The following is a 16,602-nucleotide window of genomic DNA, read 5'->3' as shown; positions in this document are numbered from 1 at the left end:
GGGGGGGGGGATGGAGCAGATTAGCTGTGCAGAGAAGTGAGGAGGGCTCCATGTTACTATATCCATTCAACTGCGGCCATTCTGTGGACTAGTATAGTGTGTATAACAGATGGATAACACACAGAGCTGTGCTCCTCACTTCTATCATTTTTTTGGTAAGGACGGTGGTCTGGCTCCTACACTTTAGATCTTAGAAGAATATGACTAGCCCGGCATTACACTTATTTTATCAGCAAGTTACAAATCTGGACAGTGACTTTTAGGAGGATTATACTAACATTCCAATTATTATTACTCACAGACATTGGGATTACTCTATATGATTGTGAGAGGAAGCGGTTAGCCCTACGTGGATATTGTTTTGATGTATAGTGATATATTTATTTATTAATTATTAACAGATTCTTATATAGCGCAGCATATACCATTGCGCTTTACAATTGGAAACATTTATAAAACAAAACAGAGTAATAACAGACAGACAGAGGTCAGAGGGCCCTGCTTGCAAGCCTATATATATATAATCAATTTATTATTGTAAAACATCTGTATTATGCTTGGGCCCATGCAATATTTATTAGACAGCTTTTAATAAATTAGATATTCTTCTGAATTGCACCTGGGAGTTATATTTAGTACACAGACTGGTATAGCGCAGGTCATGTGATGTTTTTCTTTGGTTCACTTTAATGAAACTGCAGAGTTTTTACTTTTGAACAGCTGTTTAGCCAGTTCTAAGGGATTATTATTATTTATGTTAGTGTTAATCAGCGCCACCTGTGTATTTTTTCATCCAATCTGGGGGACACTGGACCATGGGACATACAGAAGCTGTCCCTAGGGGAGGGTGTTATCAGAAAACCCAGCACTAGCATCCTTGGATGCAAAAAGCCGGTCGCCCCTCACAATCTGGAGGTCCCTGGATACAGGGAGAGACAGGAGGGCTGGGCTCCACAGACTGATGTGTGAACTCCGGAACTTGGTGACCAGGAACCAAGTGCTGTCCTGTCCCTATGTCTGTCATTAGGAGTTTTATGTACACTCTGCTTGTATATTCCCAACTGCCTCCAAATCAGTACAGCCACCCCTTCAGGCTCCAGCCTCTGTGCTCTGTGTCATCCGGTACAAGCAGACCTCAGGCACCAGCCAGTGGGAGGCGATAACAGCGGAGGCAGGATGTAACAGGGGCCGAGGCTGCAGCAGCCAACAGCAGAGAAGCTGGACTCTTCAGCAGCAGGATGCTGGCGCTTGGCTCTGCCTCCTCCCAGCAGCACCATCCTCTTCTGCAGCTGACTCCATCTTCCATTCTGCCTCCATCTGCTTCCCCCCCCCCCTTATCTCTACCACCTCCTACTGCTCCTTCCTTCCATTTCCCAGCTTTCCTGGAGCCCCCCAAGGGCTAGATCTAGGTTTAGATTCCTAATCAACCAGCAGCAGTTGCATGGCATGGCCGGGGTGACCCACTAATACCACCTGCTCCAGTGCCCATCACCTCTTCCAAATCTTATCTCCTCTGCCCTGAGTAGGCAAGGTTTGAACAGAAATGACAGCAGCCCCCCAGAGGGAGTATGGTAACCCCACAGCACTCCATTAGGAACAAGTAGGAGAATAACAACCTATGAGAACCATCACATACTGTCCCCAGCAGGTAGTGGTGGATGTTATTTCTCCCATGAGAACGATCACTGAAAATGTGTCGGACAAGTTTACAGTGTACACAAAGTTTATACAGTCACTGCTGGGTACTGTCATTACATAGGACATTAGTGACCGGCCATACTATAACTACAAACCATGGCTGCTACTGTACCCATGAGATCATGGAAGGTAGGGAAGAAATAAAGTAACATAACAAGAAGGCGCTCATAGTGTAGTAAATAAAACACGAAATGATGGCTGTAAAATATGTAGTGTATGGATATGCTTATCTGAGTATGGTTCCACTCATGGGTCATGGAAATCAGGATAACATCATCCACTTGGACACTTTTTGAACCACTTTTAATTATGTCAAAATCTGGAATACAGCCCTGCACCAAGCACACAGAGAACTGCTAAATGCGTCAGCATGAAACATCTAGTGGGTTAGACCGTGCACTCATCCACTGACTTATTTCCGAGCCCTGATTCATCGCAGTGGGCAGAGTGTGTGTGGAAACCAGTCTACAGAAGTGTGGTGAGGATTCACATATTTTTACTTGATACATACTACGGGCTACAGTCCGTATCCCAGCAGCCGCAATGCCGGCACTGATATTACTGGAGCCGGAATACCGATGCCTATCACAATCCCAACATCCTGACCATAGGTAGCGGGGTGGGGGGGAGGGTTAGCTTACCGAACAAGTGTAGGTATGCTAGACGACTGCCATTTATGCTATTGTCTGGTATGAGTAAATTACTACATCCATTAAAGACATTCAGTCATGGTCTGATTACCTTTCCATGTCTCATTTAAATTGTGGACGGATCTGCAGTAACCACCTCTAAACAGATTTAGAAATTAACAAACTGCTCACTAACAGAGGAGGGTGTAGGATAACAGATTGTTGTAGTAACTGAACAAGGAGAATACGTGACTCTTTTCTGCAATACGTGTTTATTACTCACCTGTACTGATATCTGTAGGGATTTCCTCCTCTTCTACCTTTATATCAGTCACATACGTCTCTTCTCCCTCTATATCTTCTGCCTTCATAAAAGTCACATACGTCTCTTCTTCTCCCTCTATATCTTCTGCCTTCATATCAGTCACATACGTCTCTTCTTCTCCCTCTGTATCTTCTGCCTTATTATCAGTCACATACGTTTCTTCTTCTCGCTCTATATCTTCTGCCTTCATATCAGTCACATGCGTCTCTTCTTCTCCATCTGTATCTTCTACCTTTATATCACTCACATACGTCTCTTCTTCTCCATCTATATTTTCTGCCTTATTATCAGTCACATTTGTCTCTTCTTCTCCCTCAATATCTTCTGCCTTCATATCAGTCACGTACGTCTCTTCTTCTCCCTCTATATCTTCTGCCTTCGTAACAGTAACATAAGTTTCTATTTCTCTCTCTATATCTTCTGCCTTATTATCAGTCACATACGTCTCTTCTCCATTTATATTTTCAGTCTTGATATTAGTCACAACATCAACCTAAAAAATAATACTAAACATTAAAGTATAATATACATCCGTCTAGAAAGGAAACCCACTGAGGAATCCACAAACTTGGTGAAACACGTCCTGGACAATTCCTACACCATTATTTGTACATACTATTATCAATGACAAATGTATGGAGATCAATAAAACTTTTCAAAAAGTCTTAGGACCTCATTCAGAATCGGTCGAAGCGGCCGCTCGGTCGTAAAGGTCGCAATGCGCGAGCGCAAACTAGCCGCTACGATCAGAAATTTCTCTCTCCTTGAACACAGCCAGGTCGGTAGTTTGAGTGACAGAATGAGGCGTTTGTGGGTGGTAACAGGGGAAGGTGCTTGAAAACGGGGGAGTGGAGATGCGAACGCAGGCGTGCCTAATTATGCGAACGGCGTTTTATGGGAGTGCATAAATTACAAAGTAGTGTCATGGCACACGTGACATGGGAGGTTTTACACTGACATGATCGTAGAGCTTAAGAGAGGGTCAGGTCAACCTTTAGCTCTACGACCAGTTCCGATGGCTGTCGAAGCTCACGATTAATCCTTATGTAGCCGGAGATGACGTGCTATGCGTACGACATGTGGGCGTATTTTTAGCGGTCCGACCGCATCCACCCCTTGGTCGGCCAGCTAACGATCCGACCTAAGGGACGCAACTTGCGAGGGAATCATTTGCATATCCGGCCCCTTTTTCTGTACGACCGTGCGGCCGCTTCGACTGACTCTGAATGAAGTCCTTAATCTCCTTACACTTGTCCAGAGAGGATATCACCAAATTCATTTGAAATCTGCACGAAAAAAAAGAGATTATTCTTGAATAAAACTATGCAAGGAAGGTATGTCCGTATCGTGGTTTGGAGGACGCATTTACGAGCTACAGTCGATACAATCAGTAACTGTTTGTGCTCCTTATGATCCATTCAAAGGAGAAGTCGTGGGCCGGGGAAGGGGGGACAGTGGAGCAATTAAGTGAGTAGAGGAATACAACTGAAAGCTTCTCTAAGAGTATTACACTGGGCGACAGTCCCATGTACAAGGTAGCTGGACTTATCCCCGAGTATGAAAGATATATTGCAAATTGTTCCTTGCAAAATATCTGCTGGACTAACAATGTGCTGTGCTACAATTACTAACCAGGCATTTTCCTGCTGCTGATTGAGGTGTGTGATCAGAAGTAACACCTTTTGTGCTGAGTGATTGTCAGCATCGGCTAGAGATAATTAAGCCAATGATGTGGCCAAATTTATGTTAGGTATTGCTATAGTGACCTGTGTAATGTCCCATTCCCAGCAGTCACCTCTCCAGTCAGCAGCTGAATGATCTTGTTGGTGAGTTCCAGTATCTTCTGGTCATTGTGTCTCTCATGTATCAGTGAGTGAGGTGGAGGCACCGTGATGGGGCTCTGGGTCCTGCTCAGTCCTCCTGACACACTGGGACGGCTGCTGGGTGTCTCACACTCACCGGATGTCTTCTTCACTACTGTGTAATCCTGTGTATTGGGGGAGACACCAAATGTCACTGAATACACTCACAGATCCCCTCACCTCCTCAGTCATGTCCCTGTATTATTACTGTAGATATAAGTGATGTCACTGTGACATTCCCAGATCCTCTCACCTCCCCAGTCATGTCCCTGTATTATTACTATAGATATAAGTGATGTCACTGTGACACTCCCAGATCCCCTCACCTCCTCAGTCATGTCCCTGTATTATTACTATAGATATCAGTGATATCATTGTGACCCAGATCCTCTCACCTCCCCAGTCATGTCCCTGTATTATTACTGTAGATATAAGTGATGTCACTGTGACATTCCCAGATCCTCTCACCTCCCCAGTCATGTCCCTGTATTATTACTATAGATATAAGTGATGTCACTGTGACACTCCCAGATCCCCTCACCTCCTCAGTCATGTCCCTGTATTATTACTATAGATATCAGTGATATCATTGTGACCCAGATCCTCTCACCTCCCCAGTCATGTCCCTGTATTATTACTATAGATATGTGATGTCACTGTGACATTCCCAGATCCCCTCACCTCCCCAGTCATGTCCCTGTATTATTACTATAGATATAAGAGATGTCACTGTGACACTCCCAGATACTCTCATATCCCCAGTCATGTCCCTGTACTAATACTATAGATATAAGTGATGTCACTGACACCCCCAGATCCCCTCACCTCCCCAGTCATGTCCTTGTATTATTAGTATAGATATAAATTATGTCACTGTGACACTCCCAGATCCCCTCACCTCCTCAGTCATGTCCCTGTATTATTACTATACATATGTGATATCACTGTAACACTACCAGACCCTCTCACCTCCCCAGTCAGCAGGTAGACGATCTCCAGGGTGAGATTTAGTATCCTATCAGTCATGTGACTTCTATCCTTGTCCATCCTTAGTGATCAGTGATTTATACAGGACACGTCTCACCCTCACGTGACTTCTAGTAAAGATTCTCTGGTTCCCCACGGCTCACTTGTCTAAAAATATAATTATAATATATTACAGAGTACATGTAACATAAAAAAACAGGAATTACACAGATATCACCCACCTGATACACAATGATCACTATACTCAGGTCACACACCTGATACACACTGATCACTATACACAGGTCACACACCTGATAACCAGTGATTATTACACATAGTATAATATACACAAGTACACAACACCATATGATATTTCCTCAGGCCAGATCCCTCACAGCCCACCCACCTTTTCCTCCTCATTCCACCCTCAGGTCATTCTCTCCAGTAACATAGGATAAAGTCTCCGCCCCCATCATCTTACCCTACTTATCTGCTCCCCCTCCACATTATACGCTCTCAGATAGTGCACCACAACTCCCAGCCCAGCCTCTCTCCCCACTACTGCCCTATTCCTCTGTCTCCTAATATCTGGGCGACTTGTGTACAATCACCCATCTTATATTCTCTGCTCCACATCTGCAATAATTACTGAGTGTCAGCAGTGTTGTACAGTCTGTGACTCCGCAGCTGTAGTGGGACCATAAGTCCCAGCATGACCTGTCATGCGGAATCCACAGTTAGCCTACCACTGTAGGATGTACGTTCCATGTGTGACAACCCTGCCGGCCATGTTTATGTAGCATAGGGGAGAGGATGAAGCATTTATTGGAGGATAATCACTTACGGTATGCAATCGGGAAGCCGACTGCCTAAATACCGGCAGCCAGCTTCCCGACTGTCATATCCCGGCAAGGGTGAAATGCCGGGCGTCTAGATGTAGATGCCCGGCATTTCCCCGACGCCGGGAGACCGGCGCCCCGATCGTAGTGATGCCGGGTGTCGCGCGCGGACAGCCGCGGGGTGGGGGAGGGTTAGGTTTAAGGCTCCCGGGGGGGACTTAGGGTTAGGCACCCCCCCGGGAGGGTTAGGCTAGGGGGAGGGAGGGTTAGGGTTCCCGTGGGGGACTTAGGCTGAGGCACCCCGGGGGGAGGTTAGGGTTAGGCACCCCGGGGGGAGGTTAGGGTTAGGCACCCCTAAGGGAGAGTTAGGGTTGGGGGGGGAAATTAGGCTGGTTTATACTTACATTAGGACGCTCGGGATCTTCACTGTTGCCGGGATTATATCATACTGAATCTGATGCAGTAATATCTGGGTTACGTTGTGGATTTCTTATACTTACATTTGGGATCTAACCCATGTGTCCAATACTATATGCAGCTCTATATACATTATCCCAAAATGATACCATGGGAAAGTTTATATACACTGTATTGTATCGATAATTGATATATTATATTTCTGCCTACTCAGATATATGGGATTATTCTATGTATGTGACATGTGAATGCACCATGTCAGATATATGGGATTGCTCTATGTATGTTACATGTGACTGCACCATGTCAGATAGATGGGATTATTCTATGTATGTTACACGTGATTATTCTATGTATATTACATGTGACTGCACCATGTCAGATATATGGGATTACTATATGTATGTTACATGTGAATGCACCATGTCAGATATATGTGATTATTCTATGTATGTTACAATTGATTATTCTATGTATGTTACATGTGATTATTCTATGTATGTTACTTGTGAATGCACCAGTCAGATATATGGGATTACTCTATGCATGTTACATGTGAATGCACCATGTCAAATAGATGGGATTATTCTATGTATGTTACATGTGACTGCACCATGTCAGATAGATGGGATTACCCTATGTATGTTACATGTGACTGCACCATGTCAGATAAATGGGATTATTCTATGTATGTTACATGTGAATGCACCATGTCAGATATATGGGGTTAGCTATGTATGTTACATGTGAATGCACCATGACAGATATATGGGATTATTTATGTATGTTACATGTGAATGCACCATGTCAGATATATGTGATTATTCTATGTATGTTACAATTGATTATTCTATGTATGTTACATGTGATTATTCTATGTATGTTACTTGTGAATGCACCAGTCAGATATATGGGATTACTCTATGCATGTTACATGTGAATGCACCATGTCAAATAGATGGGATTATTCTATGTATGTTACATGTGACTGCACCATGTCAGATAGATGGGATTACCCTATGTATGTTACATGTGACTGCACCATGTCAGATAAATGGGATTATTCTATGTATGTTACATGTGAATGCACCATGTCAGATATATGGGGTTAGCTATGTATGTTACATGTGACTGCACCATGTCAGATAGATGGGATTACCCTATGTATGTTACATGTGACTGCACCATGACAGATATATGGGATTATTTATGTATGTTACATGTGACTGCACCATGTCATATAGATGGGATTATTCTATCACTGTGTCACATATGAGCACTTAGATATGTCAGACAATAACATATTAATCAGGTGGTGGCTGAAGCTTTATTATATAGAGGGAATCTTCCTCCTTACATTTAGGGCTGTATTCAATTAGCGGCTATAATTTCGCTGGCAATAAGATTGGCCGATTATCGGCCTGATTTTTATCGTACTTTTATAGTGAAAAACAGGAGAAGCGTTTTCACCATCTCAGACCTGGAGAAAAGAAAAAGCAAAATCCCTATTTTTGCTTAAAAATGTGGGGATTTCTTTCAGAACCCTTTGGACACCCTCCATAATGATAACGTACTTTGGTGAAGAACAACCACACAAATTTTTGGCAAAAAAAAAACTTTGAAAAGTAGAGATATGGTAAGAACTTACCTTTGTTATCTCTCTTTCTACGAAGTCCATAGGGTTCCACAGGATACCTTGGGGGTATAGGCGATGGACGGTGTTCATCGGGCACTATATAGTTAAAAATTTCTCCCATGATGCACTGGGGGCCCCTCTCCTATATCCCGCCCCCAGGCCAAGGCACCTTCAGTAATGTAACAAGCCATAGGCTGGAGGAGAAAAAAAAAGAGAGAGAAGAAAGTCTGGAACACTCAAGAATCACATTCTCACAAAGACGGAGACGGAAAACCGGTGACCAGAACAAAACCCATCTGAAGCACAGGTGCGACAGGGTGGGAGTCCTGTGGAACCCTATGGATTTCGTAGAAAGAGAGATAACAAAGGTAAGTTCTTACCATCTCTCTACTTTTCTACCTCAGGGTCCATAGGGTATCCACAGAATACCTTGGGGATGTCCCAGAGCAGTCCCTTGAAGGGTGGGGACGATCCTGTGCAGAAAGGAGAATCCACTGCCCGAAGGAAGCATCCTGAGAGGCAAAGGTATCAAAGGCATATACCTCACAAAAGTTATGGACAGAAGACCACGTGGCCGCCTTACAAAGCTGAACAGTCGAGGCGCCACGGCGAACTGCCCACGAAGGACCCACAGACCGAGAAGAATGTGCAGTAACAGAGGGCGGTACTGGAAGGCCCTCATGAGCGTAAGCCTCAGAAATCATCATATGAATCCACCTAGCCAAAGATTGTTCAATGGCTGGCCATCCCTTCTAGTGAAAACCATAGAGTAAAAACAAGGAGTCTGACTTCCGAAGGGAACTGGTAAGGTCCACATAAATCCTGAGAGCACGTACCACATCCAATAAGGCCTCACCTGCCGCAAGGTCAAGAGAGTTAAAGTCCGGCACTATAATTTCCACATTAATGTGGAAACTAGCCACCACTTTATGAAGGAACGAGGGCAAGTCTGAAGCACTGCCCTGTCCTAGTGAAAAATCAGATACAGAGGGCGATAGCAGAGAGCCCCCAAATCTGACACCCTTCTGGCTGAAGCAAGAGCCAGAAGAAACACAGAATTTGCTGTAAATTATTTGAAATCCACTGAGCCCAGGGGTTCAAATAGAGGTCCCTGGAGATCCCGCAGGACCACAGCCACATCCCAAGGAGCCACAAGAGGGACAAGGGGAGGCTGAAAGCGAAGGATGCCTTTCATAAAGGTGCAGATATCAGGAAGAGGAGCAATCCTACACAGGAACCACACTGATAGGGCAGATACATGCACCTTCAATGAGGCAAGGCGGAGACCTTGATCTAAGCCTGTCTGCAGGAAAGCCAGAACTCTGGATATCCGAAACACCTGGGGAACGTACCCTTTAGGGCGAGGCAATTCAAAGTAGGTATGCCACACCCTGTAGTAAACCCTGGCAGAAGCAGGTTTCTGAGCTCTGAGCATGGTATTAACCACAGAGCTGGAAAAACCTTTGGACCTCAAGAGCCACGCAGTCAAGACAGCCGACCCAAATCCAGGAAAAAGCAAGGACCTTGAGACAACAGGTTGACAGAGAGACTATGAAGATCTGAGTACCAGTGACGTCTGGGCCACGCTGGAGCTACCAGCAGGATCATGCCTCCTTCTTGCTTTAACTTTCGAAGTACTCAAGGAAGAAGGGAGAATGGAGGAAACAGGTACGCAAACTGGAAGGTCCACCATACTGACAGAGCGTCTACCAAGAGAGCCTCTGCGCCTCTAGTTCTGGACCCATACACAGGCAGCTTGTGAATGTGTTGGGAGGCCATAAGGTCTACCACTGGACGGCCCCACTTGTCCACTAGGAGCTGAAACACTTCTTGGTGAATAGACCATTCCCCTGGATGCACGTCTTGACGGCTGGGGAAGTCCGCTTCCCAGTTGAGTACTCCTGGTATGAACACTGCCAATATGGCCGGGAGATTGCCTTCCACCCATGTCAGAATGCATGACACCTCGTCACTGCGGCCTAACTTCGAGTTCCTCCTTGACGGTTGATGCAAGCCACAGTCGTAGCATAGTCTGACCAAACCTGCACAAGCTTTCCGTGAAGTATGAATGCTAGAGGGCCCTGAAGACTGCCCGAAGTTCCAATATGTTAATTGGTAGGGCAGACTCCACTGCTGTCCACCAACCCTGAAAGAGTGTGGACCTGTCACTGCGCCCCAAACCCGGAGAGTGGCATCCGTCGTCAGGAGGACCCAGTCCGGAATCCAAAAAGGGGGCCTTTTAGTGAGGTGACATGTCTGTAGCCACCAGGCAAGAGACAGACGCACCTCCGGAGAGAGCACCCTCGTATGTGCTGTTATCTGATGGGGTAATCCGTTCCACCTGGAGAGGATCAATTTCTGCAGAGGCCTGGAATAAAACTGGGCATATTCCACCATGTGGAATGTCCATACCATGGATCCCAGCATCTGCAGATCTGAGTGGATTAACACTTGGTGACTGCATAGGCATCTACGTACTTGCATCTGCAAAGTGGAGATCTTTTCTGCGGTATGAAATATCCTCTGCTGTTGTGAATCCAACAGAGCTCCCAGATGGAGAATGTCTGAAGCGCAGACATAGGTAGCTGCAGGCGGAAGTGAAGTACATCCGGAGACCCTGCCAACAGCAAGAGGTCATCCAGGTAAGGCAACAGGCAGACACCCTGCATCCGCAGATGGGCCACCAGGACAGCCATCATTTTTGGAATGCAGTAAAGAGACCAAATGGCAGAGCCCAAAACTGGAAATGTGGCTGCTGTATAGGAAACCTGAGAAAAAGCTGGTGAGAGGAAGAAAATGTAATATGCAGGTATGCATCCTGAATATCCAGTGACACCAGAAAATCCCCAAGTTTCATAGCCAGTATAATGGAGCATAGGGATCCCAAGATTGATGATAGGTCGATTAGCTCCATTCGATATACGAACCAGAAATAGATTGGAGTAATAACCCATTCCTCCCTAAGGGAACTAAACAAGTTCCACAACTCCTGCTATAAGCAAGGACTGTATTGCTTTCTGGAGTTGTAGGGCCTTGTCATAGTCTGACAGAGGGCCTGTGCAGAAAAACTGATAGGGAGGCCTTCCGCGTAAGAAGAGTCCCATCAGGCTGAGGACTTATGCTTGGACCTGGCAGTCTTCTTGAGGCCTGTCTAGGGAAGGGCTGACCTGTAGGCTCACCTTGGGGCCGAAAGGACGAGGTCCAGGACCCCAAAGTAGTATAAGCCGAAAACAGACATGCATACTTAGCCGCTGCCAACGTATCCACAATCTTGTCCCCAGTGTGGACCAAACAAGATTTCACCATTATAAGGCAACCACTTCAATCCTTTCCTAGAGTACACGTACGCTCTCCAAGAGCACATCCCTAAGGAACTGCGAGCTGACACAGCAGCAGCCGAAATCCAGGAAGCTAAGAGACTGACATCCAAAGCAGTCTCATTAATATGTATATGTGGCTAAATCACAGAGCTTACACCCCAGAGTTGATCTCTGGTGGCATCCGAAAGAAAGATTCCACTAGGGAGTCCGTCCCAGAACTCTCCTCGGCCATGGCCAGCCTGGGGGCAGCCCCTGAAAGAGAATACATCGACCCTTTTATCCGTAGTATCTTCTAGGGAAGACATGGACTTTATAGGTAAAGCAGCACTTTTAAGTAAGCGCAGCACATGAGAATCCACCGCATTTGGAGGTGATTCCCAGTTGGTACAATGTTCCTCAGAAAAGTGATAGGCATAAGCCAGGCGCCTTTGAGGCTGGAATTGCTAGGCGATATCCAAGCCACTTCCAAGTGCTCTACTAGCTGATCAGATAAAGGATATTCCGCAGAAGTAACCTTTATTTCCCAGAACAGAGCATGTTTGGGCCGAGTAGCTGGCGTTCGGCCTCCCCAAACAACAAGGCAGAACGGTAACTTAAACCAAGTCTCCGCCTGTCGTGGAGAGGACTCGAGTCAGAGATATCTAGAATCTCCCAGACGTCATCAGATTAGACCGAGACGATGGCATAAATCACAAGGCACGGTCCAAGGGGTTTATCCCCCTGCATCAGAACCTGGAGGACTATCTGCCAGGGTATGCGCTGTAGTAGAGAGAGTATTTACCCATGTAGGAGGAGGGAACCTGCATGGGTGTAACTTGTTGAGGCAGGCCCTGTGAGGGCAAAACAGACCACTGTGGAAACCCCATTGGGGGAAAAACACAGGTGGTACAGCCAAACGTCTTACCAGGAACGCCAATGCCAGAGCAAAGGACGTCCAAGGAGGCCTCTGCGAGGTGACTGAGACAATAGAGGGGCCTGGAGGATAATAACACCTCTTTCACCATGTCTCCCACACTTATCCTTGCAGCGAGACTGCAGGGCGGGAAAGGAGTAGCACACACTGTATATGATAAACCACACATACGGGAGGTATAAAACACACCCCAACACCACCTGTACTGACTGATATTACAGGACAGCAGGACTGGGGAGGAACCATGCACATCCTCCTCACTTACATAGCAATGAAGGAAGTGGGCACCGTTTGTGACAAACCACACAATAAGTAAATATATACAAATGTGAGGTATATTAAACACCCTGACAACACTTGTTGTGAAGGCTACAGAAAAAAAGGTATAGTTATATAGTCTGACAGAATAGAAATACAGACAGCGCTAACATATTAAAGTCACATATAATGCAGCAAACACATCTGCATAATGGCTCTATAATCATCTACACAGACACAGAGTCTGGTAGGAACAGTGCTGCACACACCGACCTTATCATTGAGGAGAGGTATGCAGGGGGACCCGGGCCGCATATACCAAGGAAACCATTCTGCCTAATAGAAAATGGCCACCGTCCAGGGGAGGAACGCTGTCACAGCCCGCCAGACCGCTGCGGAAAGGCGCTGTGAGCAGCGGGGGAGGCTCCGGCTGTGTGACAGGGAAGGTGCTCTCCCCTGGCATGCTATAACCCCCAGGACGCTGGAGCGTATCCTCACCGCTGCAGCCAGACGTCCCTGGTGGCCTAGTGGTAGTGCAGGCTCAGTGCCCAGCTCTACGCACAGCCGACCCCAGGGAGCCCACTACCCTGGGGACAATGAAGGACCGTGAACCAGCGGGAGCTACCACAGACGCCAGCTGCTTACCTGCAGTACCCCCCGTGCAGCCCAGCCACAGTCCCGGGCTTCCTGTTAGCGGAAACCCCAGAAGCCCGCCGAGATCCCCGGATCAGTAGCGGCGTCTCGGCGCCAGCGGCATGTCGAAGTGGCAGCACGGACATCCATTGGACTGTTAGTGTTGAAGACTCTCTGGGGCTGGTAACAGCCCCTCCCTGCAGTGCCCCGATACCGGCCGGGCACCTACGAAACTGACGGTGCCTTGGCCTGGGGGCGGGGTATAGGAGAGGGGGAGCCCCCAGGCCAAGGGAGAAAATTTTAACTGTAGTGTTCGATGATCACCGTCCATCACCTATAACCCCAAGGTATCCTGTGGAACCCTATGGACCCTGAGGTAGAAAATGGGTTTAAAGAATTGGGTCTGGTTCTTCAGGGGGCCATATGGATGCGACAAGTGTTTTTAACTTCGCACGTTACCGCAGCAGGCGTTTTTTTTAATGATTTTAAAAAACATGCTGCTGTCACGTGCAATGTTTAAAATACATCTATACGGCTCCCCGAAAAACCAGACCCAATACTTTAAACCCATTTTCAATGTTTTTTATTTTCTCCGCAAAATATTTGCGCGGTCGTTTTTCGGCAAAGTACGCAACTTACGAAACAAATTTGTGGTAATTTTATCATTAGGGTAGTGTCCAAAGGGTTCTGAAAGAAATCCCCACTTTTTAGGCAAAAATAGACCTGGAGAAAAGAATAACAAAATCCCTGAGATGGAGAAAACGTTTCTCCTGTTTTTCACTATAAAAGTGCAATAAATTATCGCGGGGTGATAAAAATCGGCTGATCGTCGGGCGATTTATAACGCCGGCGAAATTATCGCTGTTAATTGAATACGGCCCTTAGTGTAATATATATATATATCTATATCTCTCTCTATTCCCCATACCTCTGAGCACTGGGTGATGATGTATATGACTGACCATAAATGATACAGATAATCACTATATACGTCTCCCATCACACAGCTGGTCAGTGCTGAGGGGTTATTGGCCCTGGTTAGACCAGGCTTTATATCCTCTTTCTGTTACATTCTGTGTATTTCCTGACTTATTGCGCTATACGGATAACACCTCGGTCATTTCTTACTGACACTATTACAGGTTACGCTTTATTAGTAGGGTGAGTGCCCCAAAATATAGAGAGAACTTCTGCTTCTGTTGTTGTTACCTCTATAATGATAATGCAGCACCAGAGTCTGTTCCACCTGTAAATTAGTAACAAAAGGTTCTGCTGCACCTGTATTACACCAACACTGGTGACTGCTCCACCTGTATAAAAATAACACAGCACCAGAGTCTGCTACAGCTGTATATTAGTAAAAGGTTCTGCTCCACCTGTATCATACCAACACTGCAGTCTTCTCCACCTGTATAAAGATAATGCAGCACTAGAGACTGCTCAAGCTGCAATATACTAACCAAAGGATCTGCTCCACCTGTATAATGATAATGCAGCACCAGAGACTGCTCCAGCTGTATTATACTAACAAAAGGAATTGCTCCACCTGTATGATAATGCAGCACCAGAGTCTGCATCAGCTGTATTATAGAACCATAAGGATCTGCTCCCCCAGTATAAAGATAATGCAGCCAAAGCTATACTATTATAACTAAAGGTTCTGATCCACCTGTATTATACCAACACTAGGGTCTGCTTTACCTGTATAAACATAGTGCAGCACTAAAGGCTGCCACAGGGTCTATTACATCTGTATTATAAAGAACACTAGTGTCTGCTCTATCTGTATAATGATAATGCAGCACCACAGTCTGCTCCCCCTGTATAACAATAATAAATACCATCACCTGCTGCCACTTCCTCCTGCTGGAACCGTCACCCGGAAGTTGCAGTAAATAGAAGAAACGCCCCCTCTACATAGCCCCGCCCCTCTCTTCTGGATGTTACTATAACAGCTGTCTGCCCCGCCCCCAGCATCATAGTGACCGCCCTCCTCTCATTCCCCTCCGTGCGGTGATTGGCAGCAGCGAGTAGCCAATCAGGCAGCACATCGTAGGGAGGACGTCCTGTAGCTAATAGCCACCTGCACCTGCCGCTCACAGCTTCATCACTAGAGTAACAAATAACTAGTATAATGGTGTCCTCATGTACGGTGACCGGCGGCCATATTCTTATAGTCTCCCAGTCACAGAGCAGAGGGGGCGGGGCCACAGGAGCTTTAGCTGCCATTTTGTCATAGACATTCCTGACAGCCGGAGCCTGGTAACGTGTCCTGTATATATTATATTATTATCTATAGGGGAGAGGGGACTGTACAGTGATATATGTGGGGGAATAACAGCTCCCAGCACACACTGATATGTGGTATTATTATTATATAGGGGAGAGGGGACTGTACAGTGATATATGAGGGGGAATAACACAGCTCCCAGCACACACTGATATGTGGTATTATTATTATATAGGGGAGAGGGGACTGTACAGTGATATATAAAGGGGAATAACACAGCTCCCAGCACACACTGATATGTGGTATTATTATTATATAGGGGAGAGGGGACTGTACAGTGATATATGAGGGGGAATAACACAGCTCCCAGCACACACTGATAAGTGGTATTATTATTATATAGGGGCGAAGGGACCGTACAGTGATATATGAGGGGGAATAACACAGCTCCCAGCACACACTGATATGTGGTATTATTAATATTATATAGGGGGAGGGGACCGTACAGTGATATATGAGGGGGAATAACACAGCTCCCAGCACACACTGATATGTGGTATTATTATTATATAGGGGAGAGGGGACCGTACAGTGATATATGAGGGGGGAATAACACAGCTCCCAGCACACACTGATATGTGGTGTTATTATATAGGGGGGAGGGGACTGTACAGTGATATATGAGGGGGAATAACACAGCTCCCAGCACACACTGATATGTGGTATTATTATTATATAGGGGCGAAGGGACCGTACAGTGATATATGAGGGGGAATAACACAGCTCCCAGCACACACTGCTATGTGGTATTATTATTATATAGGGGGGAGGGGACCGTACAGTGATATATGAGGGGAAATAACACAGCTCCCA

The 16,602-nt window shown here is 46.0% G+C and overlaps 2 protein-coding genes across 2 annotated transcripts in view; one reads left to right on the top strand and one right to left on the bottom strand.

The window, feature by feature from the left end:
- LOC148474856 (uncharacterized) overlaps positions 1 to 16,602 on the bottom strand; it is a 202,790-nt gene that overhangs the window by 2,886 nt on the left and 183,302 nt on the right. The window contains exons 1-4 of the mRNA XM_088458077.1: positions 15,347 to 15,408; positions 5,484 to 5,648; positions 4,448 to 4,639; positions 2,611 to 3,145 (exon numbers count right to left, since the gene is read on the bottom strand). Of these exons, the coding sequence (XP_088314203.1) occupies positions 2,611 to 3,145; positions 4,448 to 4,639; positions 5,484 to 5,561 (805 nt within the window). The 5' untranslated portion in view covers positions 5,562 to 5,648; positions 15,347 to 15,408. Of the gene's footprint in view, positions 1 to 2,610; positions 3,146 to 4,447; positions 4,640 to 5,483; positions 5,649 to 15,346 lie in introns of the transcript that reaches the window.
- The window catches only part of LOC148474857 (uncharacterized), a 107,611-nt gene that overhangs the window by 59,946 nt on the left and 31,063 nt on the right, over positions 1 to 16,602 (top strand). The window lies entirely within an intron of this gene.

Source organism: Taudactylus pleione, unplaced genomic scaffold (assembly GCF_031769625.1).
Source record: "Taudactylus pleione unplaced genomic scaffold, aTauple2 ptg000805l, whole genome shotgun sequence".
NCBI lineage: Eukaryota > Metazoa > Chordata > Amphibia > Anura > Myobatrachidae > Taudactylus > Taudactylus pleione.
The sequence above is the reverse complement of the archived record's forward strand: the minus strand, read 5'-3'. Positions and strand labels throughout refer to the sequence as shown.